The sequence below is a fragment of the Natator depressus genome, chromosome 3 (assembly GCF_965152275.1).
Source record: "Natator depressus isolate rNatDep1 chromosome 3, rNatDep2.hap1, whole genome shotgun sequence".
NCBI lineage: Eukaryota > Metazoa > Chordata > Testudines > Cheloniidae > Natator > Natator depressus.
In genome coordinates, this window is record NC_134236.1 from 166384220 (window position 1) to 166399916 (window position 15697).

A 15697-nucleotide genomic window follows, 5' to 3' on the forward strand; every position below is an offset into this window, starting at 1 on the left:
AAAAAAATTGTGCAATTACTCTTTACCCTCTCTCCTTTTTACTAAGATATAACAAAGGAATAATTCCTGTACCGTATGAGGCCTATGTATCACTATATGCCGCTTAAGTCTATTTTGAGCCCTTAGTAATGCACAGGCCTTGAGCTTGCCCTCTGCACAAGGGTGGATTTCACCCTAATGAAAGAGGAATGGGTGGAGCTTAGGTTGTATAGTGTAGGGACAAAGGCCAGTTTATTAGCTGCAAATATCTTTCAACATGTATCCACCTACTGGAGTGGAGAGCTGTGATTTTAGAGTTTGACATTTTTAGAATAATGCTAGGTTATAGAGCAATGCCATGCACTGAGAGAATTCCCTGTAAAGTATCCAACACATTGATTAGTTAACTGTAAAACTGCGAAGAAGCTCCCATCATCATCACCACAGTTCTGTTTACCCAGATGGACATCCATCTGTTCTGTTGGGTATTGTCATCTGTTGGAAAATGGAAGGCCAAAATAATGGAAGGAAAGACTAGAAGGTGTGTGGGGGAGTGTGTGCGCACATACGCGAGCATAAAATAAATTTTCAAATGGGGTAAGTTAGTGGAGGGCTTATGAAGGAAATTCTAAATATGACCACTGCCTTATCACCCAAAGAAGAAGCTTGTAGTTGATCAGATTTCAAATGCCTTCTACTATTCTTGGGAGTTGGACATGTTTCCAATATTTTATTTATTTCTTGGTAGAAATATGTTTGCACTTTCATAATCCAACATTGTGGATTTAATTTTGTCTTGAACAGTGTGATGGATTGGGTCACAGAAACCCCCTTTGGAACTGCCACCTGATGTGCTGGGACTACCTCTGAGCCCATTTTCCCTGCCAGCTTGGGACTTCAGTACCTTGCCTGGTTGTGCCAGACACTCTAGCCTGTTACAAACACAGACCCAGGACTGAACCACGTCCCACAGAAGCTGCAGGCTTAACTGAAAACAACTTAAGAAGTGTTCCCAATGGGCTCCAAACCCCAAATAAATCCATTTTACTCTGTATAAAGCTTATACATGGTAAACTCATAAATTGTTCGCCCTCTGTAACACAGAGAGAGAGAGATGCACAGCTGTTTGCTCCCCCAGGAATTGCTTGCTTGCTCTGGGTTAATTAATAAGTAAAAAGTGATTTTATTAAATATAAAAAGTAGGATTTAAGTGGTTCCAAGTAATAACAGACAGAACAAAGTAAATTACCAAGCAAAGTAAAATAATACACGCAAGTCTAAGCCTAATACAGTAAGAAACTAAATGCAGGTAAATCTCACTCTTAGAGATGTTCCAATAAGCTTCTTTTACAGACTAGATTTCCTCTTAATCTGGGTCCAGCAAACACTCACACCCCTGTAGTTATTGTCCTTTGTTCCAGTTTCTTTCAGGCATCTCTTTGGGGTGGAGAGGCTATCTTCTGAGACAGCTGAAGACAAAATGGAGGGGTTTCCAGGGGCTTACATAGTCTCTCTCTTGTGGGTGGAAACCCCTCTCTCCCCCTGTGTAGAATTACAGCTACAAGATGGAGCTTTAGAGTCACATGGGCAAGTCGCATGTTCATGCATGACTCAGTTCTCTACAGGCTGAGCCATTGCTCACATGTTAGCCTGAACGTTCCCAGGAACGCTCAGATGTGAACTGACATCTATCAAGGTCCATTGTTAGCCAACTACTTCCATTTACTTGAATAACCCTTTCACACTATGTTGACCAAATCTGCCTTAGGTTCTTTCTACAGCAAACACCTGAAACAGAAGCATAGAGCCAACTCTCATGACTTCAGATATAAAAATGATAAATGCAGTAGAACAGAACCTTTGCAAAGATATGTTACATGGGATATCTAGCATAAAACATATTCCAGTTATGTTATATTTACACTTATAAGCATATTTTTATAGAGCATTATGGGGTGCAACATCACACACAGTTTGAGGAGCAAGTTCAAAGGGAAGCTTCTGATTCTCTCCTCTAGAAAAACAAAAAGCAATGTGAAGGTTAAAAGGTTAAAAAAAACTTTGAGCGGATCCTGGAAAGGAGCATATTTCTACTTTGAAACTATATACCAGGGTCAAAACAGATGATTCTCCTATTACAGTAAAGGCTGCTTAAATTCAGACTTCATAAGCGGTGGCGTTTGCTCAAGTTATTTATCCCTTGACATTAAGGGGTAGGTGCTCGGATACCATAAGTCCAGTATAGAGAGACACTTCAGATATATAACATCTAAAAACATTTGCATTTTTCTATTTTCAGATAAAAATAAGTAGCAAAATGAAGTTGCTGAGAGAAATAAATAGGACTAAAATACAGTTAAGTTAACTGGTTTTGTCCTTGCACCACCATTTGTGTTAGAGTTACATGTATTGATAGCAAGAAACATATTGCAGTGTGTTTTCTGACCGAACACTTTTCCCAACTTCTGTGTTAAAATGACTCTGTTGTTGTTTGTATTTCCTCTGTGTGCATTTCCTCTAATCACACATAACATCATTCACCAGATCAGAAATTCTAAGAGGAGAAATTCCACCTTTCCTCTCTACACGTAAGAACTATATTTCTGACTCCTCAAAGTTTCTTTTCTTTCCCCCTTCCTTTTTAAAGTATTCCCACTACATCTGGCTACTCCAACATTATACCTGCCTCCACTAGCTTTGTCCTTCAGCCGCTCTTTCCTCTCTTGATCTGTGCATTGCCTTTTTGTGATTTGCTGTGACTTCTCCAAGATGCTCTCACTGTTTTTTTCTGTTCACCTGTATCATCTTGAGAGCTGGCACATGCTTCCTTAAGAGACGTCTACTTTTTACATTTGTCATTTTTAAACCAGAGTTTATTTTCTTTCCCTTGTTTCCAATTAGGCCAAATAGGATAATGGCCAGAAAGCATGTTCATTTTGGAATAAAAATACATCTATACTTACAGCAGGAACTGAATTATTTCCATCTGTTTTATTTGATATATATCTATCAATAAGGAATACCTTTCAGTATCTTAGGCTCTTATTTTCCTCAGCCAGTCTTGAATCAGAATTTAAACTTTGTAGTAAGACCAGTTCCTAATATCTCTCTCCACTTTTCCCCACAGACAATCAAGTTCTCCTCCCCCTATCAGACGGCGGCCCACCTGGAGTAGGTCATCCTTGGTATGTACTATAGTGCGGTCTTCAATAATAATGCTGGTATTGCTGATACAGGGATGGGGCAATTCATGAGATGGGACATTTTCTAAAGTTCAAATATATTGATTGACTAGACATGGGCATTCTTGAAACTCATTCCTGCCATATCGCCTACAGGAATTGCGTTCATTTAAATGGAAAGAATTAGTACTATTGATTCTAAAACTTATAGGCCTTGGGGCTTTAATGTTTCTACTTGTCCTGCAAAAATGGAACATCTTTTCTGCAGGAATGCAGTAGTGATCAATGGGATTTGTCCTGCAGGGTAAGAAATCTCCTGCAGGTTGGGTAGAATTTGAAAAATCTATTACTGTATACGTAACGGAACCTCAAAACATACATACGCCAAAACTGAATCACTGCATGATTTTACAGTGTGTTGCCCTGAACCCTTCCTCCGTCCTCTATTTTTTGTCACCCTAAGGTGTCAAGTCTGCATTTAGACTGTGGGAACTTTATCTCGTTATGTGTTTCTGTGAAGTGCCTAATATTTCTGAGTAAAACTTTTACAATCAGTACATAATTCTGTGATTCAATATCTTCTTTCTTTTGTAAATCCATGCAGCTAAATAGAGCTGCTTTCAATTTTTGACAATATTTTTAATTGAAATTTTCACAAAAATGAGACAATTTTCCTAGAAATGTTTGCAAACATTATGTTCCATTTTTCAGCCAGTTGTAGGGATAAGCTTTCTTTTGCTGCTACATTTTTCTCCAATCACCCTTGAACCACCCCCAAGAAATATCGAATTCCAGCAGAAAACCTGAGAGAGAATGGCAAGGTGCAATAACATTGCCAATCCCTTCCATAGAGGGCAAAGATTATCATGGCTGTATAAAATGGTTTGCTTGTGAAACAAAAGAAGATAGGCTTCCTTCTTGCCTCATTCAGGCCCAGTAATGAAGTACAGTTTTCTTGGTTTGTAGCACCTTCCTGAAGTAATAAATCTTATTAGCATATGTCTGTGTGACAGTCAGTGTTGGTAGTTCTGTTTTTGACACCTCTTTTCCATGCACAGCAGCTGTCCCTTTTCAAGATGGGCAGTGCCTGTGTTTTAACAAAATCTGTACCATTTATTCATTCTGTTCCTTCTACAAATCTGTTCTAGTCCATTTTATTTCAGTGGTATTAAAAGTTGTCATATTTTCCTCTCCAAAAGCTTTTAATAGTTTTCACATGTGGGCAGGTACCTATGTTTTAAACTAATAGTCCTGTCCAGTTTCCTTTCCAAAACTGCCTATCATTTTAAGCTTACTTCCAGAGAGCTGTTGGTTACCACAGTTTGGTTATTGCACTTTCTGTGTTACATTCTTTAAAATATAAAATTCTTATTCTCTGCTAATTTGCTTTATGAGCCTTGATGTGAAATAGCTAATGTAAGAAAATGAAAGGGCCCTTAAATGCCTTATGATCTGATCAGCCTCATCTTTATCGCAAAGAAAACAAGACCCTCTTCCTATCAGATATGGAAAATGGAAGCCTACATTTTAACAGGAAAAATTAATCATGCCTCCTTTGTTTAGATTCTATGTGTAAACTATTGGCAAATGAGAAAATGGATTGGGAGCAATGAGAAGAGGAATAGGTGACTCTCCTCTCAAAAACAGCCTGGTTTTCTCTCTGTTCAAATGAACTTTCACGTGCTTCTTTTTAAAAGTAGTTTTGCTCACTTGTTAGAGTAGTTGTTCTTTATAGCAATTAGCCTTGCAGACAGCCTCCTCGAGCTGTATACAGCAGTTCTAGATAGCACTATCACTACTCCTTGGTCTTCTATGGTAGCCTTGTAATAAATCAGTAGGCAGAAGTGGGATAATGAAGTGAAGTCTGTGGTGTGTCTCTGACATTTGACAAAATGGCCTGGATTCTCATTTACACTAAGGCCTCCTTATACCGCTTTGGCAGCATAATTACATTTATACCCACTTCAAGCCCCTTTTATACTGCTCTGTCATGGTCTTAATGATCTGATGATAAATGAGAATCAGGCCCATTAACTCTGTACTTTTTTATTTCCATTGGGCAAAAGTCTGTTTACTCTAGCCAAAATTCCAATGACTCTCTCACAGGTGGAAGGAAGCCTGTAAGAGGCCCTAGTGTGGTTTTGTTTTTTAACCCCCCCACTGATCCCTGAATTGGATTTCTGACTCCTCCAGGCTTCAAGCTGCTCCCCAACTACTTCAGGGTAGACTGTTTTGTCTGGTCTCTCAAAAAAGTCCTGCTTTTCCAATAACAGAAGAGTCCTTCAGACCAGTCCCACAATAATGTGGGATTCAGCTTGTTTCCTGTATTTTCTAATATATATGATACATTCCTAGCAGGAGACCCATTCTCTTTAGTGTGAAGGCTTTTTTTCTGGCTCAGACCTACGTAGGCTCCTTCAGTGCTTGCCAGACTAAGTTCTGCCTCTCAGGCTGCCAATAGAACCATTCTCTGCTGACTAGAGCCATGCTCTTCGGAACACCCTCACCTGTAACTGGGTCCAGCAGGAGCATTTCCTGTTTTCCTCTGGTTCTGACTTAACCCTTTCCCTGTCATATTGCGTGCAAGGATTTAGATGCCTCATCACAGTCGCTTTCACTTTTTTTATTCCCCTGATCCCATAGAAAATATAGGTGTAAGCCGAGCCTATCTCCTTTTTTGCCCGTTCAGTGGCTGGCTGTCATTGTGGCCCTTTGACTCTGCACAAAGGTGAACTTGTGCCTCTTCTCTCCTTGCAGCTATGGGCTCAGTCAGTATTTTGCTCTCCTAGAACCAGCCTGTGTGAGAGGTGCCTCTGAGGTGGTTCTGCAGGTACATTTGCTCAGAACTCGGAACAGTTTGTCTCTCTCTGAACACACCTGTGTGTGCTTCCATAAACTTCTCAACTTAATCACACCCACAGCCGAGGTGGCTGCAGTGCCATCCTCCAAATATTTCACTTTATGCATGGACAAAACTGCTGATTATGACATCATCCATGCTTTATATTATTACCTTTATTATTTATTTATTATTACCTATATTACCTTTAAATAATCCATTGATTTAATACTAAAGCATCCTTGCCACTGATTCCTACCATATCACAGTGCTAGCTGCAATATTTATCAGTTGGGGGTTTGCTCACTGAAATTCTGCATTCAAGACACTGCGTGACTCTGCTGAGCCACCTCATGTTGCTATTGCCTTTGCCCTCATCTCCTACCTACTACTCCTTGTGTTTTTGTCTCCTCTTGTTTTTGTCAAAGCCTCGTTTGTAAGCTATTGAGGGGCAAGGACTCTGGGTGAAAATGTTGAAAAGTAAAGTGAGCAAGGAGCCTTAGTCCCATTTCAAAAGTGACTTATGTGTTAGAGAGCTTAAGCCCCAGTGATTTTCAATAAGAACCAGGCTCCTAAGTAGCTAAGTCACTTTTGGAAATGGGATGTAGAAGCCTAAGTCACACAGGCACTTTTGAACTCATTATCCTGTGTCTTTTGTTTGTAAAGCTCTGTACACTTCTGCAGAACTCTGTAAGGAAATGTTCTGTATTGCGGAAAGAATCTAGAGTAATTTCTTCTGCACTTCATATTCAAAAACTGTGGCAAAGCTCCAGTTTGCCGAGGTTATTCATGTTTTTTTTTTTTTTATTTCAGCCAAGACAGCACCCATTTATACTGCCGCCTATGCATGTCCAGTGTGGAGAACACTACACTGAAACAAACAACTCACAAGGTATTTCCTTTCAGAGATCTGCAGCTTAATGTGCCAGCAAAGGGGCTCTTGTTCATCAGATCTTGATTTCCAGAATGCCATCCTCGCCAAATGGGAGTTAGTATCACTGCTCCACAATAACTTCATAGTTAAGGTTGCAGCAGGGTTCTGTTTAAAGCCCAATTTTCAAATTTATCTAAAATACACCTGCACCGTTAGATGGGCTTGGAATTTGGCATACCAGTTAAGTGCTGTGGGTAGAGTTTATAGGGTATGTTTGGGGTCAGTTAGTCAAGGGGTTGCCAAGTTACAGGTCTCCCCAAATGGCCTGATTTTAAAATTGCAACTTTCTTATACTGCTTTTTTCTGCAGATCAAGTGAAACTGGGGAGCTGAGGGGGGAGTAGATCCACATAGCCTGTATATTACTTGATGGCCTTTGCTCTGTTCTAGTGCCTGTCACCAGGGTCAAGCTTCAGAAGTGTGTGAATAAAAAGTTGTATTTTTGGCTCTGTGCAGGGTTAGCCTCAGAACGGTTGTCTGAGGAAAGTATGATGGCTGGAATCTAAGGAGTAGAGAGAGATTCTCACAAAATATCCTGTAGCCTAGTGCACTGGCCTGGGCATGAGGAGACCATAAGTTCTGCTGACATCTGTTTGTATTTCCATGCATTGTTATTGACATACCTCTACACTAGGGAGACACAACTATCATTTCCCATCACCCCTTTTGGCAGATGAGATGATGGAAATGTTGCACCAAGTCACTTCCACTAGAACTGGAAACAGAGCCCTGGCCTCTAATGTGGCAGAGTCACATGTCGTTCACTTAACCACCCTCTCTTTTTAAATGATTTTCTCAAAGCTATGTCTGCATACTGTGAGAGACACAGCTGAAGTGCCCTAGCCAATCATGTCACATGATGGAATCTTAGTGTAGTGATTGTGTCTCGTGCATGAGGCAGGGGCTATAGAAAGGAATGGACTGAGACGCAGCAGGAGTGGACTTTACCAAAGACTTCTCATATGATGTTGGGCAATTGCTTACACCAGAATCATTGGAGGTGGCCATCCTTTTGAGTCCTGTGAGATTTAGGAGGAAGGATAGTCCTATGATTAAGACACTCAGCTGTGACTCGAGATCTGATTTTTTTTATATTCCTGCCAGTGCCGAAAACTCCCTTTGTGACCTTGGCCAAATCATTTAATTTCTGTGCTTCAGTTACCTGACCAGTAGGCTGTTTTGCTTCCTTGGGGGCATGATCAGCTTGCTTTGGCTTGCTTGGAGTCCTGGAGACAAGAAATTGGTTTAATGTTGAGGAACCTGCTACAGCCCTGGAGGGACACCCCGCCCCCCCTTCACAATCTCTGCTTGCTTGGGGCAGGGAGGGCAGTATATCAAGAGGAGACCTCAGAGAATGTTCAGTGGTACAGTAGCTCTGGGGCCTAGTGCTGCCAATGGTGGGATGTATCTTCAGATAACAGCTGTGAACCGGCTGAGGGGCAGATGGATGGAGGGGGAAGAGAGAGTTCCACAACCACTTCCTCGGCCTTAAGAACCTGCCAGAAGGTCTGGATCTGAACTGTTTCAAAGCATGGGCGTGATTTGGATCTAGGATGTAGGTGCAGCCAATTATACAGACAGTGTTCAACCTCCAAATGTTCCCAAATTGCAGGAGCGTTTGGATCTGGAGTATTGTTTTGATCCCATTTCTGACACAAGTAACAAACTACAGCGTGCGGGTGTATTACAGCATTTTCGACTTTTGGGGGGGGTGGAAAGAGCACAATGGATTCTGGAATGTGAGGCAAGGTAGAGAAAAGCTTGGGGTATTGGGTACAGGAGTGGCAAAACAATCTGAAAGGCCAGTCCTGAGACCACACGTCCTGCACGGATGTACACAAGGCTGCCTGTTAATCACTGGTCCAGAATGCATTTGAAGTTTTGGTGGTTTTATTTAGGAAAGGTTTTGAGGATCGTGACATTGAATGTGCCCTTGTTTGTTAAAGTGTCCTTTTCTTTATCTCTACCATACACAGACAGCATTTTCCATGGAAATGAAGAAACATTCTATTGTAGGTCTCAGACCAGCTTGGACCGGTGTCCCATGGACTTCAGCTACTTAAATGGTAATGGGCCAAATGGCAGTATGTGCAGTGCCCACAGCATGAACTCCCTCAACCGTTCACAGAACTTTGTTCAGGCGTCTCCAATGTCCTCCAATCTCAGCATCCCAGGAAGTGATATCATGAGAGCAGACTACATCCCCAGCCATAGACACAGTGCAATCATAGTGCCGTCCTACAGGCCGACGCCAGACTACGAAACTGTCATGAGGCAAATGAAGAGAGGGGTTATTCACATGGATAGCCAAAGTCAATCTTTAAGGAACCTCAATATTGGAAACACACATGCTTACAACCAACCAGAAGACCTGGTTTACAGCCAACCTGAGATTCGAGAGAGACATCCCTATACCGTTCCTTATGGGCCGCATGGTGGTTATAACAAACCTGTTGCCCCGTCTGACCAAATGAACCCTAATAATGCTGTGCAGAATAAGGCAGCAGCCAGTGCCATATCCCACACAGTTAGCACGCCAGAACTGGCTAACATGCAGCTGCAGAGCAGTCAAAACTATAGTACTGCCCATATGTTAAAAAACTACCTTTTCAGGCCACCACCTCCATATCCACGTCCGCGTCCTGCCACCAGCACACCTGACCTAGCGAGCCACCGTCATAAATATGTCAGTGGCAGTAGCCCTGATTTGGTTACTCGGAAGGTCCAGCTCTCAGTGAAGACATTCCAAGAGGACAGCTTGCCAGTGGTTCATCAGTCACTCCAGGAGGTTAGTGAGCCCCTCATGGCAGTCAAACATCATGCAGCTTTGAACAAGCGCCATAGTTTGGAGGTCATCAGCAATATGGTACGTGGTATAGAAGCTATGGCTTTAAAGACTTTAAATGCCCCTCTGCCGCGTAGAAACACTTTGCGAGAGCAGGTGCAGCCAGAAGAGGCATTGCAGGTGGAACATGCAGTTCAGCAGCTCCCTTGCTACCATCACAAGAAGACGTTCTCGAGTGCCACGATGCTGATACACAGCAGTGAAAGCGAAGAGGAAGAAGAAGCTGCAGAATCAGTGTCACAGATAGCACCGCTTCACGAAAATGTGGAATATAGTGCTCAGTTGCAAGCTGCTTTGGCTAGAATACCAAATAAACCTCCTCCTGAGTATCCCGGGCCACGGAAAAGTGTTAGCAATGGAGCCCTGAGGCAGGACCAAGTAAACATTTCAGTGGCTGTAGCCAGGGCCAAGGCCATGAGGCCAGGGCCTACCAAGGCCATTAGCGTGTCTCGAACTGATCAAATGACAATGAATGGGTCCTCACTTGGACCATCTATCTCAGAGCCTGACCTCACGAGTGTAAAGGAGAGGGTCAAGAAAGAACCAGTGAAGGAAAGGCCTGTGTCCGAAATGTTTTCTATCGAGGACAGCATTATAGAAAGAGAGATGATGATGAGGGTAAGTATCTTTCTCTAATGCAGAGGCTTCTTTGAACCAAAGAACCAACCTGTTTTTTGTTGTTTTTTTTAATCTCCCAAAATGCGTAACTGAAAACGGTTATATCCTAAACAATGAGGAATGTAAAACAGCCTTATGCAGAAAAAAGAGTTTTTGACAGTCATAGGATTAGCTGGAAGGTAAAAGTGAGTAAAAAATGCAGGGTCTGATTCTCCATTGCCTGGCTGCTTGTGCAGTCATTTAGAGCGCTGTAATTTGAATAGGTTTGCAATGCCATCACCAGTACGAGTGGAGAATTCTGGTTCAGTAGCATATTCTCCCTACTTTGCAGGGAAATAAAGCAAAGCACTGCATAATATGCAGTGTTAGTGCGGAGCGTCCAACCCATGACATTTAGATGGCTTATCACTTAGGATTGCTGCTTTGACAGTGATGTAGCATATGCTTAGCCTACAATTTTACTTAACCTACGTGACTGAGTTTTATGAGGACAAAACTTTGGTGGCACTAGAATTTGGATTGCTGATTTTCTAAACTAGTGACTTGAAGCACAACAAAAGGAGCAATACTGCTAACTTGAGGAAGTAGAGATGCTGTTTTTTCTTTCTCTGAAGCGTGTGGAATGGGAATCCTTAAATTCTCATTCAGTTTCCTAGAACAAACATAAGATGCTTACGCAACTGCTTTTTCCTGCACAGCTGCACACTACAGCAGTTTTCAGATGAAAGTACCAGCCCACAACACTCAGTTAATGAATTATGCGCATACCTGGCGAGCACAGTGTTTAAAGAGATTAAACTGATAAGAGTGACTAACTGTGAAATACTATTTTTTTAACAACTTAATTTAGACATCCTGCATTACTGACATGCCTTTTTGAAGAGACTTATTATTGAGTGTCCATCTCTTCTGCTTGTTGTAGGAATATAGTACATATGTTCCCTAAAATATAATATAATATAATGGACAGATATAAAGTCTGGTCTTCCATAGACCTCGATGATAGACAGCAGGGAAGGTATCAAAATATAAAGACTTAATCATGGGCTTAACTTTAGAAACTGTGAATAGTCCTATTGAAATCAAGTTAAGAAAGTGCATATTTCTTTTTCAGGATGGGTCCAAGAGCAGAAGAAATTTTGAATCCATTTACATTAATGTGATGTCCAAGTGATCTGGGGGTGTTTAGGAAATAATACTAGCCTTGCTGTTAATATTCTTCACGGCGGGGCTATTAGCAAATAAAATGAGGTTACTTAATATCTACATTTAGAATGAAACACTTCACTATACCCCAGGGGATTTTTCAAGCTTGTTTAGAAAGCTCCCATTTTGTTATCGCTGATTCTTGCATTTGAAGTAATGATTTAGAAGTAGTGAGAACAAAATTATTTGTTAGTCTGAAAGTTGACAGGCCCTCTATTTCCTTTGAGTTCTGCTAGAACAAATGCAAAAATGGATCTCTCAAATCCTGAAAACTGTCACTTCCTAGATCATTGGTTCTGATTCTTGGGGTCAAGGTCTCAAGATGGACCACAAAGCTGTATCCTAGAGGTTACGTTATTCCCTACAGTATCTAAGCTTTTATTTAACAAAAAAAAAAGTTATAAACTTTCTGTTTGCAAAATATAACCTCTCACATGTAAATACTGCAGTAGTAAGGCTTTTTAACTGTGTAGCACCCCAGAATATATTCAGTAAAACTATCTGAATTATATTTTTTGATCTCTTTCAGATATGAAGTGATCAAAGGGTTATGCATTGAGTGTAATTGTCTTCCTTAGCTGTAGACAGCCTAAGGAATTCAAAACAAATCTGTGTGTGTGTATTACAGCATTTTAGACTTTTGAAGGGACCAAAGAAGCACAAAGGATTGTGAGACTGGGCACAGAGGATTCTAGGATGTGGGGAAAGATAGAGAAAAGCTTGGGGTATTGGGGCCAGGAGTGGCAAAATAATCTGAGAACCTCCGTTCTGGATATTCATTCAGTATTAGATCAACTTTGTTCACCCCATCAACACCATGTGCATGCTTGCTTTTTGCAAACAGAGGTTATTCTCTTTTTTTATGCTCAAATTGCTTTTAAAATGGTTTCCAGTCTAGTTCAGGAATCACATGACATTTCTACCTCTTTCACCATGGGCACTGAAAACTATCAGCTAACCATTTGTGAATTTGGTGCCATGGCTGATCCCGTAAGCACACAATTCACCATTTTCACTTTGGGACATTCTGTTTTGTCCAAGACAGCAGATTTTTATGAAGCCATAGCAGAAAACCAAACGGAAATTGGGCAAAATTACCAGATCTTGAACTGTCTGTAAATCTGGTAAAAACATGGTTTTAATTTTTGCTAGTTTCACCAGTAGGATGAGTATCTTTATGCAGTTATGGCAAGGTACCTAATGGCAATGAAAAGTTTGCAGACTGGCCCGTTCCAGAAACAATCCATTTACTATATGCTCGTGGGGAGTGCTTTTCCAGCAGGAGAGCTTGGACCATGCTGTAATAGCAGTTTTCAAAAGCAGCTGTGATCCAGACAGCCTTTGTGCATTGCTTTCCCCCAAAATCAGGCGGGAAGAGTCACCAAGAGAATGAAATGAAATATTTCCCCCTCTTCACCTTCCTGGAGTTGTGGCCCTCCACCTCTTAGATGTATCATTTCCCACTAGCCACAGAACGAAATTAGAACTCAAACTCTCCATACAGCAGTGTAATGTACTACACAAATATGATGTAAAGCAAGTTCTGTGCATCACATCATATTAAAATATGTTTTTAAACACCATGAGATCATTCTTAGCATCCAGCATACAGTGGGCACCATTAACAGCTGGACATTTACCAAACACAGTAGTTTAAATTTACCAAAGTATTTCCCATTCTAAGCATTAAACAAACACCTCAGCAAAGATAAAACTTGCAGTGGGGCAAGCAGTGTATATTTTTCATGGTTTTCTGCTGCAGTAAATGGAATTGAACACCGTTTAAAACCAGTATAGGATATGTTTGCATAAGTATTGCCATCATGACATGGTGGGATGATTCTTTAAGTCCTGCTAGCAATTTACCATTACAGAAAAGATGCCCAAGATTTGTATTTGCAATTCTTTTGGTAGCAAGTAAGCTATATTTTACCTTTGGATTGTTCCTTTGAAATTAAAATTCTGTGCTCATGTAGGAGTAGGCCCCTGGGGAATAATAGGAAGAATTGGAGGTTTTATTTGAATTTACTCTGCTAATGGTGATCATCTGCATTCCTTGGCTAGAGAGTTGCAGATTTTGGAGATTAAAAAAACATTCCAGTGTTTTACTGGCATTATAGATAACACAGAGATGAAAAACATGCCTTTTCTTGCCAAAAGAATCTAGAGAAACAGAAGATGGCAGGCCTGGAGGCCCAGAAGAGGCCCTTGATGTTGGCAGCGTTAAATGGACTCTCCGTTGCTAGAGTTCCAGTGCCTGAGGATAGCCAGGATGAAGTAGCCAAGGTGCCAATGGATGAGAGGGTAAGAGAGGTTCACAAAGTGCTATTTATTCCATTGTTTCTAGCAATTGTATGCATTTGAAGTTTTAAAAACTGGAAACTGTTACTGGTGGCCACGCTGAGAGCACCATCAGTGATGGAGGTCTTTGGTATTGTCACTGCTTCGGTGAGGCCAAAATCTTGGGTGATGAACAATTGTAAGAGGTTCTGAATGCCCTCTGAAGTCAGTGGAAGTTGAAGGTGGTTTGCACCTCAAGGAGTGTTCAGTGTCGCACAGGATCAAGCCCTAAATCTAAAATATTGCACATCCCCTCTTGGCCAGGGAGGTTGATACACCAGTCACTGTTTGTTGTAACATAATGTGCTGAATGATGCATGTAGGTTGCTGAGAAGAGCGCTAGTTGCAGTCCAAGAGACAAAAAAGATTCATTCTTAATGATTTCTCTTTGCATTTCTGTGTATGCATATGCATGCAATTAAAAACAAATAAAAATATCTGTGCCATTAACTGATTTTTGTGCATGGAATTTTGCACCCTATACAGTTTGTACAAGTAAATGACAGCAATTACATATGGTAAGCCCATTTCTCCCAGATACACATCAGAGGTTCTTCTTTGAGTGATTGCTCATGTCCATTCAACTTAGGTGTGTGTGCTCGCCACATGCACCAGTGCCGGAAGTGTTTCCCTCAGCAGTATCCGAAAGGGACCAGCTCTGGAGCCCCCTGGAGTGGCGTGCATATGCTGCGGCATATAGGGCACTGCTGGCCCCCTCCACCCTCAGTTCCTTCTTGCCCCCAGCGATGATGCATGGAACTGATACTGCTTCAGCTAGAGCTGTTGCTTTTCGTTAGTTCGAACTCATTTGCCTCTTGCAAATATTACTGTATATAGATTCCCTCTAGTTTATTCAACCTATTTGTTAAGTTAGATAAAAGGCCCATGCCCATTAGTGATCCACATAATAGTTGTTTACAGTTCTTGGTTGAAGGTCACATTAGTGATAAGTGCAAAATCTGCAAGTCCTTCAAGCCCAGGACGAAGAAGGAATGTGACATTCATTTGAAGGTGCTCCGGATGGAGTCTGCCCTTACCCTGATGCTGGAGCAGTGCTCTGATTCAGCGCCAAGTACCATGACCTCAGTGTGCAGCGCCCTGCCAGTACCATCTATGAGCCGGCACCAGTTTCCTTCCATGGCTCCAGCCAAGAAGCCCAAGACGATGGGGCAAGGAAGGGTTCCAGCTTCCCGCAAGGGAAAGGACAAGTTTGGGGTGGACCAAGGCCCTGTCTTGGGTGCCTCTTCACCCACTTCGGGATCCCGGGCCCCAGCTCAGGTCAAGCGGTGTAGCCCAACCCGCTCCCTGCCGGCTACCCTGGATAGTGGTGGAGGTCCTCGTCAGCTCCAGGTGCTGTCCACGCCGGAGGCCCTCCGAGCAACGCAAGACATTATGTCCCTCCCAGTGCCGGCCACTCCAGCCCCTGCGGGGTCCCGGGGTAAACCCGCATTGGGACCACCACCACAGTCTCCACCTTTCCTGTAGCATTCCCCATTGCGGGGGACGTCCCGCCAGTGGTTGCCCTCACACACCCGACACGCTTCTGACCATGATAGGTAGAAGCCTTGCAGCCCCATCCCCTCTCTGGACTTCGGACAAGGGCAGAGAGGCTCGAGGCGCAGCTCACCGGTGACCGGGCGCAGACCTCTGGAGGCACATGTCCCCTGGCAGGAGTTTCGGAATCAGTGCCCAGAATCTCCACGGCACCGGTACTGCTCCAGGGACAGGTAGGGGGACCAACGGTACCATTCCGTG

General features: G+C 42.3%; 1 protein-coding gene across 1 annotated transcript in view; it reads left to right on the forward strand.

Annotated features, from left to right (window-relative positions):
• The window catches only part of PTPN14 (protein tyrosine phosphatase non-receptor type 14), a 170278-nt gene that overhangs the window by 131810 nt on the left and 22771 nt on the right, over window positions 1-15697 (forward strand). The window contains exons 11-14 of the mRNA XM_074949266.1: window positions 3107-3164; window positions 6814-6892; window positions 8910-10396; window positions 13763-13906. Of these exons, the coding sequence (XP_074805367.1) occupies window positions 3107-3164; window positions 6814-6892; window positions 8910-10396; window positions 13763-13906 (1768 nt within the window). The remainder of the gene's footprint in view (window positions 1-3106; window positions 3165-6813; window positions 6893-8909; window positions 10397-13762; window positions 13907-15697) is intronic.